This window comes from Echinops telfairi, unplaced genomic scaffold (genome assembly GCF_000313985.2).
Source record: "Echinops telfairi isolate 266 unplaced genomic scaffold, ASM31398v2 ScPeMD7_23;HRSCAF=83, whole genome shotgun sequence".
Taxonomy (NCBI): domain Eukaryota; kingdom Metazoa; phylum Chordata; class Mammalia; order Afrosoricida; family Tenrecidae; genus Echinops; species Echinops telfairi.
This window is the reverse complement of record NW_022103920.1, coordinates 62202985-62216294: the sequence shown is the minus strand read 5'-3', so window position 1 is coordinate 62216294 and position 13310 is coordinate 62202985. Positions and strand designations below refer to the sequence as shown.

Below are 13310 nucleotides of genomic sequence, written 5' to 3'. Positions count from 1 at the left end.
ATCATGGGATGACCTTCTTTGGATAATGTCCTCCCAAGGGCAGAGTCTTAGAGCTCTTCCCCCTGGACAGTGGTGAGAACACGAACTGCTGGCTGCTTTGTACGTCCCTTTGTCTGGGCTGTGGTCTAGGGGACCCACAGAGACAGGAACCCAGGCAGTTCTTCAATTCCCCTGTAATTGCTTTTCTGCAAAGGCGATATTCTTAAGAGATGGGGGAGTTGTTCTTTCCTCATTGCTCAGGAATCCTGATTACATAGGTGCCATTGAGACCACTGTGCCTACGTCAGGAAATCATGACGTCAGGACTAGAGTGTAGAACCCTCAGCTTCAGTCCCAACCTCGCCATTGGCTCACTGCCTTTTCCGTCATTTACACATCCCCCAGGGCCTTCAAAAATTTGTGGGAAAATGTAATTAAAAGATAATGGGATTTTCCCACAAACTTTTAGAAGTCCCATTGTGTGTGGGTGTGTGATACGTATATAGGTATGCATGTATGTATATATTTGTTGTTGTTGTTAGGCACCATCGAGTTGGTTCTGACCCATAGCAACATTATGAGCAACAGAACGAAAGCCTGCCCAGGCCTGTCGTCCTCACAGTGCTGTCCCCCTGCTGGAGTCCCTCTCGTAACCATGGCGTCGATGCGGTGCATCTCGGTCAGGGCCTTCCTCTGTGCCACTGGCCCTCCAGTTTATCTATCACAAATTTATAAATTGGATTAATGTGTGATAAGTAAATATGATCATGCTTTTATGTTTTGATAGTAATTTCTCTTGTTCATTAAGCCAATCTGATGTTTTTTTCTTCCCAAGAACTTGATTAGACTTGAAGTTAGACTCTTTTTGGTAATATGCATCACTTAATAGAAGTAATTGTTGGCATTTCTTAACCTAAGGAATCTTAGGTTTAAGGTTCTTTGCACCATTACATTTTTTGTATGTTTTATATAATCTGAGAGTATCCTTAAATACTTGAAAACATCTCTGTTATTTCACAGACTCGATCTAGATGAAATTATATTTGAATGTATGTTCATTTTCCTAAGAGCCTCAGCATGTCACTTGGTTCGGGTTGAAACAGGGACCCTGAAATTAAGAAACTAAATTGTAATTCTCTGTTATTCACATGCTGCTTTTCACATAATGTAAGACACTTCAATATGATTTATTGGCAGTATCAAATAGAGAATAACTAACATTTCCAAAACTTTAGGAGAATGATCTATCATACCAGATGATTTTAACTATCGGACTGATACGCTATGGGAGCAGTCAAACCCTGTGAAGGCTTTTCCCTGGAATTAGTTAACTGAGACTATGTTGTCATTCAGGAATAGTTTAGAAGCTGTCCCATGCACAGATAGAGAAATATTATATATATATGCTGACAGTGGTACTTTTCTAAAGAATTAGAAACACTATTGGCACAATTTTTTTAGTTACTTGGATATAATGTTTGAGATTTTCTTAGAGTCTTAAACAAAGAAACAAAATTAATGGGTTGGATCAGGGTAATAGAGTGACTGTATGTTCATCCACCTTTCTTCTCCTCTCTTAAAATATCAGAAAATACATTTAAAAAATGCTTTAGTGATATTAGAAAATTTTGAGCACCGGCCCTCACCACCACAGACGAGAACTGTCACTAAGGAGTTACTGACTGACAGGATACAGAATCACTGGCTCTGAAACCAGACTGCGGAAAGACCCCTGAGCCCAAATCCTGACAGGAGAAGTCATTTCTAATGTCAAAGCAGAACCAGAGCATCTCCACCTCTGAGTGGACAGTAGATGGCCTGGCATGGAGGGGAGGCTTTTAGAACAAACCATAAACTTTTGTTAAAGAACTGCACTTAACGCAGGAGGCCAGTCCTCCCACTTCTGCTTTTATGTAGAGCTCCACACAACCCTCCTTTCTAAGCTAACAGTTCAGAACTCTGTTGTAAAGAAAGGGCACCTGCCTGGATTGGGCAAGTATAAGGTCACATGCACTTGTACCATAGAGATGAAGGTCCCTGGGGAGCTGATCCATTTGTGCTTAGCAATTCAAATCCACTTACCCAGTACTGTTAGCAAAGAAACCCTGCTGTCGACTTCCATAATGACTATAGCCAAGACAGCCTTACTGAGCAGTTGGACTCTAACACATGACCACAGATACAGAAAAAAAAAAAATAAAAAAATGAAAGTAGGTGCTTCGTACATTCTGCCCAAGAGAGACAGAACTGATTCTGCCTCCAGAATGAAGAGCTATCATGGGTTGCATTGTCCCCTACCCCGGCCCCCACCCCCACAAATCACATCTAGCTGGAGTCTCAGACTGGGGCGTTGTTTGGAAGTAGGAGGTTCACTGCTGTAATGAAGTGAAATGCTGTCATACTGAGGGGTATAGAGGAACCTCAACCCGAGGACGTGTCATTGATGAAGAGGAGGAGAAAACAGACACACACACACACACACACAGCTAAGAAGGCAAGGCAGAAATGGATGCAGGGAGTAGAGTGTCTTGGGTTAATTTAGAGTAGTCCCACGGGGTGTACGCAGTTAATGCCCTGGGCTGGCAGTTGAAAGGGTAGAGGTCTGAGTCCACAAGAGTTGCCTTAGAAGAAAGGCTTGGCAGTTTCTTCCAGAGCAGCCAATAAAACCCCTCTGGAAAACCAGTCTCCCTCTCCACTGCACGCCAAGCACATTTCCCCCATGGGTTCTACATTCCACTGTGCCTTTGCTCAATGCTACATTTTCTTCTAAGTGATAGACTCCCGGTAGGTAGACTCTGAATGCCTTTGCAATGTCGCTGCCCTGGATTTAGGAAGCCCTCTGTTATCTGTGAAAGCCTAAACAAGAGTGAAAAGCAAAACACAACGAGAAACCCCATGGAGCTCGATTGCACACTTTGTTCATTGCGGCACTGTTCACAACAGCAACAACAGATGGAAATAACCTAAGTTTCCATCAACGAATGATTAATGAGCAAAATGGGGTTTCTACATACAAGGAAATACCCCATGCCACAAAGACAGAGAAGTTCTGGAAGCATAGTCCAATGTGGACCAACCTGGGGGACACTGTGTGGTCTCTGTATGTATGCGGAGACTAGGAGTCAAGGGGTGGGCATGGGGGAACCATTCTCTGGATAAAAAGTCATTTTTAGGATGAGGGGGGAAAGTAGCATCAAATGTGTTTGATGTATGCAGAGGTTGGCCAGGGTAACTGAGGCCACTAGTTCGTACACAGAAATAGGATCTTGGGTAAATGCTATATTATATATAATTTTGCAAATATCTATTTAAGGCACTCTGGTAGCATAGTTGGTTAGGTATTGAGCTTCTAACTACTAGGTCAGCAGTTTGAACCCATCAGAGAAAGAAAAAGCTGTCTGCTCCCATAACCTTGGAACCCTAAAGGGACTGCTTTGTTCTGTAGCGTGGCTGTGAGTTGGCATTGACAGTGAGTAGGTAGGTAGAGGGATGGTTGGATGGATAGGTAGGTAGGTAGGTATGGTCTGAGGAAGCTTCAAAAATCACATGGAGAAATGGAATAGAAAGATAATGGGATTTTTCCATGAACATTTTAAAGACCCTTCACATTTGTATGTTTTTGGAATCAAGGTTAATTTAAGAATTATTCAAATTCCTAGAGGGCTTCAAAAAGTTTGTCGAGCAGTTTCACAACTCTCACTCATGGTAACTCCATGTATATCAAACTAGAATCCTGCTCCAGCAGGAGAAAAGATACACGGTTTTGATTGTTTGAGGAGAACGTCCACCCGGCACGCATATTCCCATCCAAGGACCCGTGCCCAAGATTCCCTGGTGACTGCCATGCCCCCGGTGTACAGAAACTCTCGCAGTTCCCACTCCACCTGCCCAACCTCCTCCAGCCAGTTTTCCAGCCCTTCCTTGCCTTTTGGTTAAATGTTGATTGTGTTTGGTCTTCTCCATAGTTGATTATTTAAAGGAGTGTATTCCTTACAGGTGTTGGTGTTTATTGTATAAGCCAATCGATTTATGGGCTTCAGTTCCAGGTTAACCCATAAGGTGTCCACTAGCCAAGTTTTTTTAAATGAATCACCAAGCCTTCTGAGGCTCGCATGGGTGGAACCCCCAAACTGTCAGCTATCAGTCGAATGCATTTACCATTTGTACCTACCAGGAATTCACTGCTGTCTTTAGAAAAAGAGAAAGGCCAGACCCCTTGATCGGCTTTGGAGGCCAGAAGTCCGTCACCAGGCAAACCCTGCTCTAGAACATAAGTGCATCTTGGGTGGACAAGCTCTTTCCAGGTATTTGCTGCCGTCTTTTGCTCTGGAGCTGCCTAATTAATGCTGGTCCCCAGCTCAATTTAGCAAACCCCACACTAAAATCTCCTCCTTCCCTTGGGGGTACACCCAGGGCCTCCTAGACCTGAGCGCATGCTACGTGAGGATAGCTGGGAGCTGGGAACGGAGACAGTGGGAGTTCTGTTCATGTTGCCGATCTTGCCAGCATCCCCCGGAACACTGATTGCTTTTGCCAGATAACCTGACCTTCTTTCTCGCATTTTGATTCTGCTAATCTAATCAGTGTCTTTCTTCTTTCCTCGACTCCTCCCTGTCTTCTCTCTCTTTTCACCAAAAGGAAATGTTTATGGAAACCACTCAAACGAAAGGAAACTCTCTACTGCACTTTATTCCTTGTATTTCTTTCACAGCCCCACTCCCGACACGCCTGCCCACTCTTGCAGGAGGATTTTATTGCCTGTGCAAAACAGACACCCTCGCTAATAAACTCTTTCTAAACTAGGAAGTAAAACAATATTCGTGGTGTGAACATAGTGGGTTTCTAAGCATTTTTCATGTTTCCTTCCATTATGTCGGAGGATAAATTCCTGGCTCCAAATTGCAATAATCCCTCCAAGCTAATAGGAAATTCAGTATGACTTCCTCTGTGAAGTGTTGGGTAGAAAGTTAGCTTTCCACGGGCAAAATGGTGATGCATTTTATAAAAACTGTTACTTATGATTAATTTAGTTTAATAAGCTAGGTAAAAGTGGAAGAGGCAAGGATTCTACTTTTGTAATATAATTTGCTAGCATGTAGTATGCAAATGTGTGCACCTCTCTCTCTCTTACACACACACACACACACACACACACACACGCACAGACACTGTAACTTTAATGCTGTCTGTTAGAAGGATGAGATGTAGTTGCTAGCCAGACCATGTTGGTTTGGAAAGAAATTCTTACAGAATTATTAAGCCTTAAAAAAAGCAAAGGATATTTATGCATCTGCATTTGACCAATTTGGTTTGGAACAGGTTCATAATGGAAAAGTAATAAAACCATGAGAGACAGTGTCTTCTGAGCACAGTCTCACTTTAAAAAAATTTAAGCATGGACTACCCATTTTGGATTAAATGACTAGAGGAAAACTTGTATATTTCATCATTGCTACACTGCATCCTGACTGGCTCACGTCCTCCCCGCAGCCATTCTGCAAGGGGATGTCCAATTTCCCACAGATGGGCCCTGGGTCCCCACTCCGCACTCCCCCTCATTCACAATGCTATGATTTATTTATTTATTTGGTCTTTGCTGCCTGATACCTGATCTGTTCGACACCTTGTGCTCTCACAGGTTGGTGTGCTTCTTTCCTGTGGGCTTTGTTGTTTGAGCTAGATGGCCACCTGTTTATCTTCAAGTCTTTAAGACCCCAGACACTATATCTTTTTGACAGCCGGGCACCATCAACTTTCTTCACCACTTTTGAGTATGCACCTGCTTTGTCCTCAGCGATTGAGTCGGGACAGGCTGGTGTGCTTCTTCCATGTGGGATTTGTTGTTTCTCAGTTAGATGGCTGCTTGTTTATCTTCAGGCCCTTAAGACTTCAGATGCTATATATCTTTTGGTAGCCAGCTACCATCAGCTTTCTTTCACCACATTTGCTTGTGCACCCATTGTCTTCAGCGATCATACCAGGAAGGCGAGTATCTCAGACTGCCGAATTGTTAGAACAAAGTGTTCTTGTGTTGAGGGAGTACTTGAGCAGGGGCCCACTGTCCATCTGTTTCCTTAATATTAAACCTATAAATATATGTACATAGATCTATTTCCCCCTTGTCATATATAAATATATTTACATTTGTATATGCCTGTATTTAGTTCTCTGACTACCCTTTGCCTCCTAGTTTTTCCTCTATTTCTTTGTACTTTCCTCTTGTCCCACTATCATGTTCAGCCTTCATTTGGGTTTTAGGAATTCCTCTCAGTTACATTGCCCTTGATCCAGCCCTGCCAGACCTCTTCCTCCCTCCTTGCCATTGATTTTGGATCACTTGTTGTTCCCTTGTTCCTTGGTTTATTAACACCCACTTCCTTTCCCCTGCCTGCCCTTCTCCCATGTCCCCCGGAACTGTCATCCCGTTGTTCTCTCTTCTGGCTTGTTTATCCTGCCTATCCCTTCCAGGTAGACATGCTATGTACCATCACAAGACTGAGTACAACGAAGCAACAATAGAAAGTAAAACACTAGCTACAACAACACACACACAAAAAAACCCTATAAATAGTTCAGGGTCTATTTGTTGTCCTTCATGAGTGCTTTCTAGTCAAGTCTGATGGGGTGCCATGTCCTGGTCCCGCATCCATCCCTGGGGGCTTCATTGCTCTGCTCCCTGCGCTGCTCTGCTACATGCCCCCAGTGGCGACTTCAGCGTAGTGAGCTCACAGCGGGCACAATTCCCGCCGTGTGTCTCTAGTGTTGTCCCCAATGGTGCTATGGGTCAATGAGGAACACTGTGACCCATGGTGGGGCCGGCCCTGTGGGCATCTCTGTGCATTGCTGTTGTGAGCAGAAACATTGTCCTCAGGGCTTGGTGAGCCAGGATGTGCTTCTGTTTGTTTTTGTTTGTTTGTTTTTGTTTTCCCTTTCCCCCCTCCTAGGCTCCTGTGTGCTCTGATCAGACAAGTCCCTCTTGAGCTGTAGCTTCAGTGCTATCCTCTGAAGTGAATTCTTCTTGGGGGGAAGGTGGTGATGTCCACTTAGTTGATAATGGAGCTGGCCCCTTTTTCATTGATTATTAACCGTAAGCTTTCTGTCAACTATTCTTTGAAAAGGATGGCAGCCTTTGGAAGGAGGAATCCTAAAGTATTATCTGTGGGAGTCTTCTCCTGGGAGCCTGTGTTTGTCTGTTGGAACTGGAGAGGCAGGGCTTGTGTGTGTTCTTTTGGTGGGTGCCGTGTGGGAGAGGAGGTTCGGTTCTTCCCCTGGTCGCTGGCAGCTGCAGAAAGGCCGAAGGAAACGCTCAACAAGCATCACCTCAGAAACATTGGCCCTGATAACTTAGCGAGTGTCTGATTTCAACAGGAAATGGGGGCTGGGGTTGGACTTCTCCATTTACCCTCAACTCCTTGCAGCAATGTTTTTGTGGTTAAGTGTCACTGAGCTGATCCAACCCCATGCAGACAGCATAGGCGATGCTGGGTCGGTGTTGCACAACTAACCACGGGTCAGTGCCTCAGAAACCACAGGTAGGGGAGCCATGAAGCTGAAGGAGTTGATGCTTGGTTTTGAAAGGCCGCTCCCCAGGCCTAACCCCCGTTGGAGATGGTCAGTGGGTGTGCGCTGCCAGGACTCCCTCTGCAGGAATGACCCGGATACAAATTTTCTGAAGACTTTTGAAAAGACATAGGCATTACAAAGGAAGGGCAGGTGGTTGGGGTAAGGGTTACTGAATGTGTGTAAGTGTCCCTGCAGGCAAAACACTTCTAGCTGTTCCTCCAGTAGGACAGAGAAATAGGCATTTTGTTTCATTTGACTCTTACCTTTTTTTTTTTTTTTCACGACCAGCAGTTCACAGCACAGATATTTTTATATAGTGAGTGTGTGACCGGACTGAGATGATACTGTGTCTTTCCTGCAGGTATGCCTGCGGCATCTTTAGTGACCCCTGCTGATGTTATCAAGACGAGATTACAGGTGGCTGCCCGGGCTGGCCAGACCACTTACAGCGGCGTTATAGACTGCTTCAGAAAGATCCTGCGGGAGGAAGGCCCCAAAGCTTTGTGGAAAGGGGCTGCTGGTATGGAAATAATCCGTTCTTAACTAACCATTTGGGGTCCAATATATATATATATATGTGTGTGTGTGTGTATATATATATATATATATTTTTTTTTTTTTCAGAATTTAATTGTATTTGTTATCTCTCCCTTTTCCCTCCCAAAGCCCGGGTATTTCGATCCTCGCCACAGTTTGGTGTAACTTTGCTGACTTACGAATTGTTACAGCAGTGGTTCTACATTGATTTTGGAGGAGTGTAAGTATCTTGCTAAATCTGGATTTCTGCGGCTACTGATACCCCACTCTAATGGAGACAGCACATCAATCTAGTTCATGTGATAACATAGAAAAGACTTAGGAAAATAGTGGAATCCTATTAACAAGTACATTTCAGAGTAAAACGTGCATGTGTTTAAAATTGAGCCATGCCTTATTTCATTTAACAGTTTGGGAAAGTTGGATTTTGTTTTTTGGTTGATATCTCATATATATATAAAATGAAACTATATGAAACAGAGTTTTACTCAATATCTGCTTCCTTTAGAAAACCCATGGGAACTGAGCCAGTGCCTAAATCAAGGATCACACTGCCTGCTCCAAATCCTGACCACGTCGGGGGCTACAGATTGGCAGTGGCAACTTTTGCAGGGATAGAAAACAAATTTGGACTCTATCTACCTCTCTACAAGCCCTCGGTGTCTACCTCAAAAGTGGCCGGCGGAAGCCCATAGTCGGAGCAGCCCTAGGATGCAGCCCGAAGCGTTGTGACAAGAGTGGGGAAAAGACCCCGCGGATTGAAGCAGCACCCCATCCCTTTCCCTTCCAGCCCCTGTGGAAATGCCAGCCGAGGCTTTTTATAAAGTGGAATCGTTCATTGTCTGTGTGTTTTTCTTAGCGGATCATTGTGAAATCATTAAGCATTGTTCTTTGAGTCTTAGCCTTGGATCTGACCTGTATCGGATTTCATCCACACGGCATCATTTGAGGAGAGGAGCGAATAGGGCACAAAGGGGATGAGTGTCCCACAGAGGCCCCTGCAAGGCAATGACCGAGCCCAGAGGCAAGGATCCGGTCAGGTTTAAATGGGTAGTAAGCTGGGCGCAACTTTATAAAAGTAGAAAACACTAGGAGAAATGAAAAAAAAAAAAATAGAACCAGCCTGGCTTCAAATGTTAAACATACACAAATTCAGTCTCTGGATTACATTATGAAGCTTTTACGTGAAACATGTTTTGTTTTTTTGGTGGGGGGGTGCGTAATGAAAACCACATTGAAGATGTGTAGTAGTCACATTCTGTTACCGGCTACTAGGGGAAAGCCGTGGTGCTTTAGAAACATGCGTTGGGCATTTTATCCTATAGACACAGAAACCAAGGGATGTGGCCCCTGTGGATGTGTTTGTGAAAGCTGGGTAGCTATCCGTGTGATGGACAGATGTTAATTATGACCTACTTCAGTAGTCACTGGAAGATGCATGCACCCTACGGCCCTGTGGCTGCCCTAATCCTCCCTCCCTGTAAGTAGCACCCATTTGCTATTAAGATCTACCTTGAATCATGTTAAGACGCAACTATATTTTAATGTGAGCTTTCATTTAATTTGTGGTGCCTTGCAGAATGCTCAGAGGTATATGTGCTTGTGAAAGTAGAAATAAACTATTTTTAAACTCTTTCAGTGTGCTGTCGTCCATGCCACGTGGTGAACGACTATACTAATTCTTGTAATTGGAAGCCCTGCTTTTAGGTTTGGTTTGTTTAAGTGGGTTTTACTCCCACTGGCCTGGATGTGCCGGCTCATGATCTTCCAAGGAAAGGCGTGCCCTTCTTTTCAGTATAGTGTGTTCAGAGAGAGGGAGAGGAAAACTACATTTAACCTGCAGTACCAGAAAGCTTCCGGGAGAGGTAGGTATGGAAACAGGTATGAAGTGGGCATGGTACATATTTTCTCCCCTTCTCCCCTGCTCATACTAAAACCATATGCCATTTGTACCCTGGCATATGCGAATATTCGGCCAGCATTATGACTATTCAGAAAAATAAGCTCATCTCGAACAGAATTAAGGACTCTCAGACTGCAGTTACACTCCCAAAGATGCTATTGACCCCTCTTGTTGCTAGTCAGTATGAATAAACATTGAAGGAGACCACCATAAGGAGAGAAAGAGTGTTGCTGTAGACAGGGCGGCCCTGAAAGTCATCACCTGGGACTGGGTAGAGGCAGGGTCATCCACAGATCTCTGGGTTTGGGTTTTTGTTATTTCTTGTTTAAGTGAGTAAAACGTTTGTTCTCAGCAGAATTAGATGATTACTTGCCTGGCTTCTTTCAGGAATGTTTGACAAAACCAACCTCGAAGCCCCATTGGGCCCACTCAGGTGTGAAATGACAATTGGATTCGGACAAGCGACAGCAGCCACTAGCTACAAACCAACCGATTTCCCTCAAAATCCAGAGTCACAAATCTGTCTTTAAAACTGGATGGTGTTACACTACCAAAGCATTCCCGCTTCGGTCTTGTGGGAAAGGAGAGAAATCACCGAGGGTGTATCTGCCTCCTTTCCTTCATGGGCTGGGAACTTTATAGAAGATTCATTTTCCTTCGTAAAAAAAAAAAGTTGACCCACATCTCATACCCGGTGTGTTGCCCTGGTGCTGCTGCTGCGAGAACTGTTGATTTGATGGGAGCGTGCCTTGGCTTCGGCTCTCTGTGTCAGTAGCTGGGAGTGATTCTCTTCAGTATTTCAGAGAGAAAGGGTCTCAGAAGCCAGTGGAGGAAGGGCCACATGTCTGTGTTTCTTTAAAATCCTTGGCTGCCTCTGCTCAGGGGTAGGCAGCGACTTGAGGCCGTTTGAGGAGGTCTAGTTTCCTTCTGAGTTCTGCGCGGTGGGTGGCAGGCCTGTGACATCCCTGACTAGGACTGCCATCGCCGCATGGTGAAAACCATGCAAAATTTGTTCCGGGTTTTCCTTCTTCCTGCAGTGACAGCACACCACTTCATCAGCGGTGAGGCTGCCGTTTCCGCATCCAGCTGTTTCCCTCCTTCACACCAAGGACGGGTAACCCCCACCGGCCTGCGTGCCCACTCAAGGGGACCAGCACCACCCCCAGGGCCTTGGTCCACCTCCTGAGGTGTGTGTGTGTGTGTAGGGGAGGAGGGGGATATGGCCTGACTTTAGTAGTTTTTTGGTGGTTTTTTTTTCCCTTTCCAAGGAGGGGAAAATATGTGAAGCAGACCACAAAGGGAACACACGGATTCCTGGGTTCCCGTCGTGGCTGGGTTTCTTGAGGCTGGGTGGCACGCTGTTGCCAAGCTCATGCTGCACCTCATAACCCACAACCATTTGCGGAGCTCCCTGGGGTCGCCTTAATCCCAGCAGCCAGGGTTGCACAGGGGAACATAAGAATTCTGGCACAGAAAGGAGTCATTTAAATGCTTATTGCATTTCAAGCTTCAGTTTTTACTTAACTAAAATATTTACCATTGCTGGAAAACCATGTTTAAAATTTTGTGCTTATATGTTGTTTAATGGTGTGGCCGCTGTAAACCTCAGGATGCTTACATTTTGACAGTCTTCTGGAAATGTTTAGCAGCACATAACTCCGAGTGGGGAAGAAAAACGGGAACAAATTGTGCTTGAAGCTGTTTGGAGGCTACTTGGACTAGGTAACCCACAAGTCACCTTGGAATCCTTCAGGTAAGTGGAGGGAGGGGAGTCTCCGCTGGTGCCGGTTCATGATCTCTTGTGGCCCCCTTATAGCCCTGCCAGGTAAACTTCCCCCCAAAGCTCTCTCCGTCTTTTCGCCACAGAAGCCATGCTGGTGGGGATAATTTGTATCCTTGCCACTGAGCAAAATCTCTTTAAATGCAGGGTAATCCGATGCTTTCAGGATGTGGATTTTTCCAAAGACTTCTAAAAGGCACGTTCCCTGGTCAGGGCAATGAGATGTTCCCTCCACAAATGGTTCTTCCCACAAAAGGGCTGTGCCTTTTGTTTTTTCTCTTGGGAATGATCCACTCTTCTCCTTCGATGCTGCAAAGCCCACAAAGCGTTCGCTGCTAAAAGTGAAACCATTGTCCCCTCCTTTGGTCAGGGCAGCCTTTCACTGACAGTCTTGTCTGGGTTTCATTAAGGTAGAGAGTGTGTCTTCGATCCTTGTTTGTTTTGTTTTCTGGTGGATGATGGGTATAGGCAAAATAGATGAATGAATGGGTGTACGGATTATGAGAAATGATTTTTTCCCACCCTAAGTAATCTCCATTATTTTCCCACTTTACAAGTGCTGTTATTAAGTCCATGACTCTAGAGCCGGAGAAGCCCAGCCTTATTTATTGATCAGTTACTTCAGAGGCTGTAAATCTCTTAAAGCAAATACAGGTCTTTAAAATCAGTTTCAGTGAATTGGTAACTTTGAGCCAGGGCGGTCATATGTAACTAAACACATTTCCATTTCCTGCGCCCTGCTCAAGTCAGGCTTTTAAAAAAGTCATGTTAGAGATGAATGTTACATCAAGCTTGAGAAGTATCACAAAATAAATGACTCACTCACTCACAGCTCAATGTCCCTGCACATCTCCTCCAGCTGCTTATGTGCACCTCGAGCCTGGAGCCCGGCGGCCAGCGGGACCTCTCAGAAGGGTTTGTTTTCAGCAAATGTATTAATTGACTCCAAAGAAGAGCCTAAATGGAACCTGCTTTCATCTGCTGGGCTAACCTCATAAAATAATGTTGTTTATTTTTAGATTCCCGGCTGGTAAGGGGGTTTTGATTAAGGCAAAACCACAGTCCCCTCAAAGAACTTTAGACGGAAAGTTAAGAAGACACACTTAGTGGTACTTGTCTGAAGTGTGCTCCTCCTGGGTCACAGACACCCCCCCAAGCCCACTGGTTCCGCTGCCTAGGCTCCACTGCCCCCGGCTCCTCTCATTCTAGTGCACCCACCTCCACGGGGATGCTCGCTTTGGGGACAGACAGTGCTTAAGCTAATTTTCAAATGGACTCTGGTTCCCTCGAAAGACTTGTGCAAGCATGCTATAGTCTGTTTTACAAGGTGGAGAAAGGTCTATATACTCAGAATAGCATGCAAGAAAGCCAATTAAAATGTTCTTCCTTATCTCCCATCATTCCCCTCCACCATCCTTAGTCAATTCTCCCAGCTCGTACGCTGGTCCATTAATGGGCGGTTTTCAAATGAGAGAAGAGTGCATAATTCTCTCCACACGAAGATGGTCTTTTGTTAGTAAGGATTCAATAAATATGAGCTATTAGAAA

The 13310-nt window shown here is 44.8% G+C and overlaps 1 protein-coding gene across 1 annotated transcript in view; it reads left to right on the top strand.

The window, feature by feature from the left end:
- Positions 1 to 9712, top strand: part of SLC25A13 (solute carrier family 25 member 13) — a 204543-nt gene extending 194831 nt beyond the window's left edge. The window contains exons 16-18 of the mRNA XM_045288636.1: positions 7904 to 8062; positions 8209 to 8299; positions 8588 to 9712. Of these exons, the coding sequence (XP_045144571.1) occupies positions 7904 to 8062; positions 8209 to 8299; positions 8588 to 8774 (437 nt within the window). The 3' untranslated portion in view covers positions 8775 to 9712. The remainder of the gene's footprint in view (positions 1 to 7903; positions 8063 to 8208; positions 8300 to 8587) is intronic.
- Positions 9713 to 13310: the final 3598 nt, after the last annotated feature.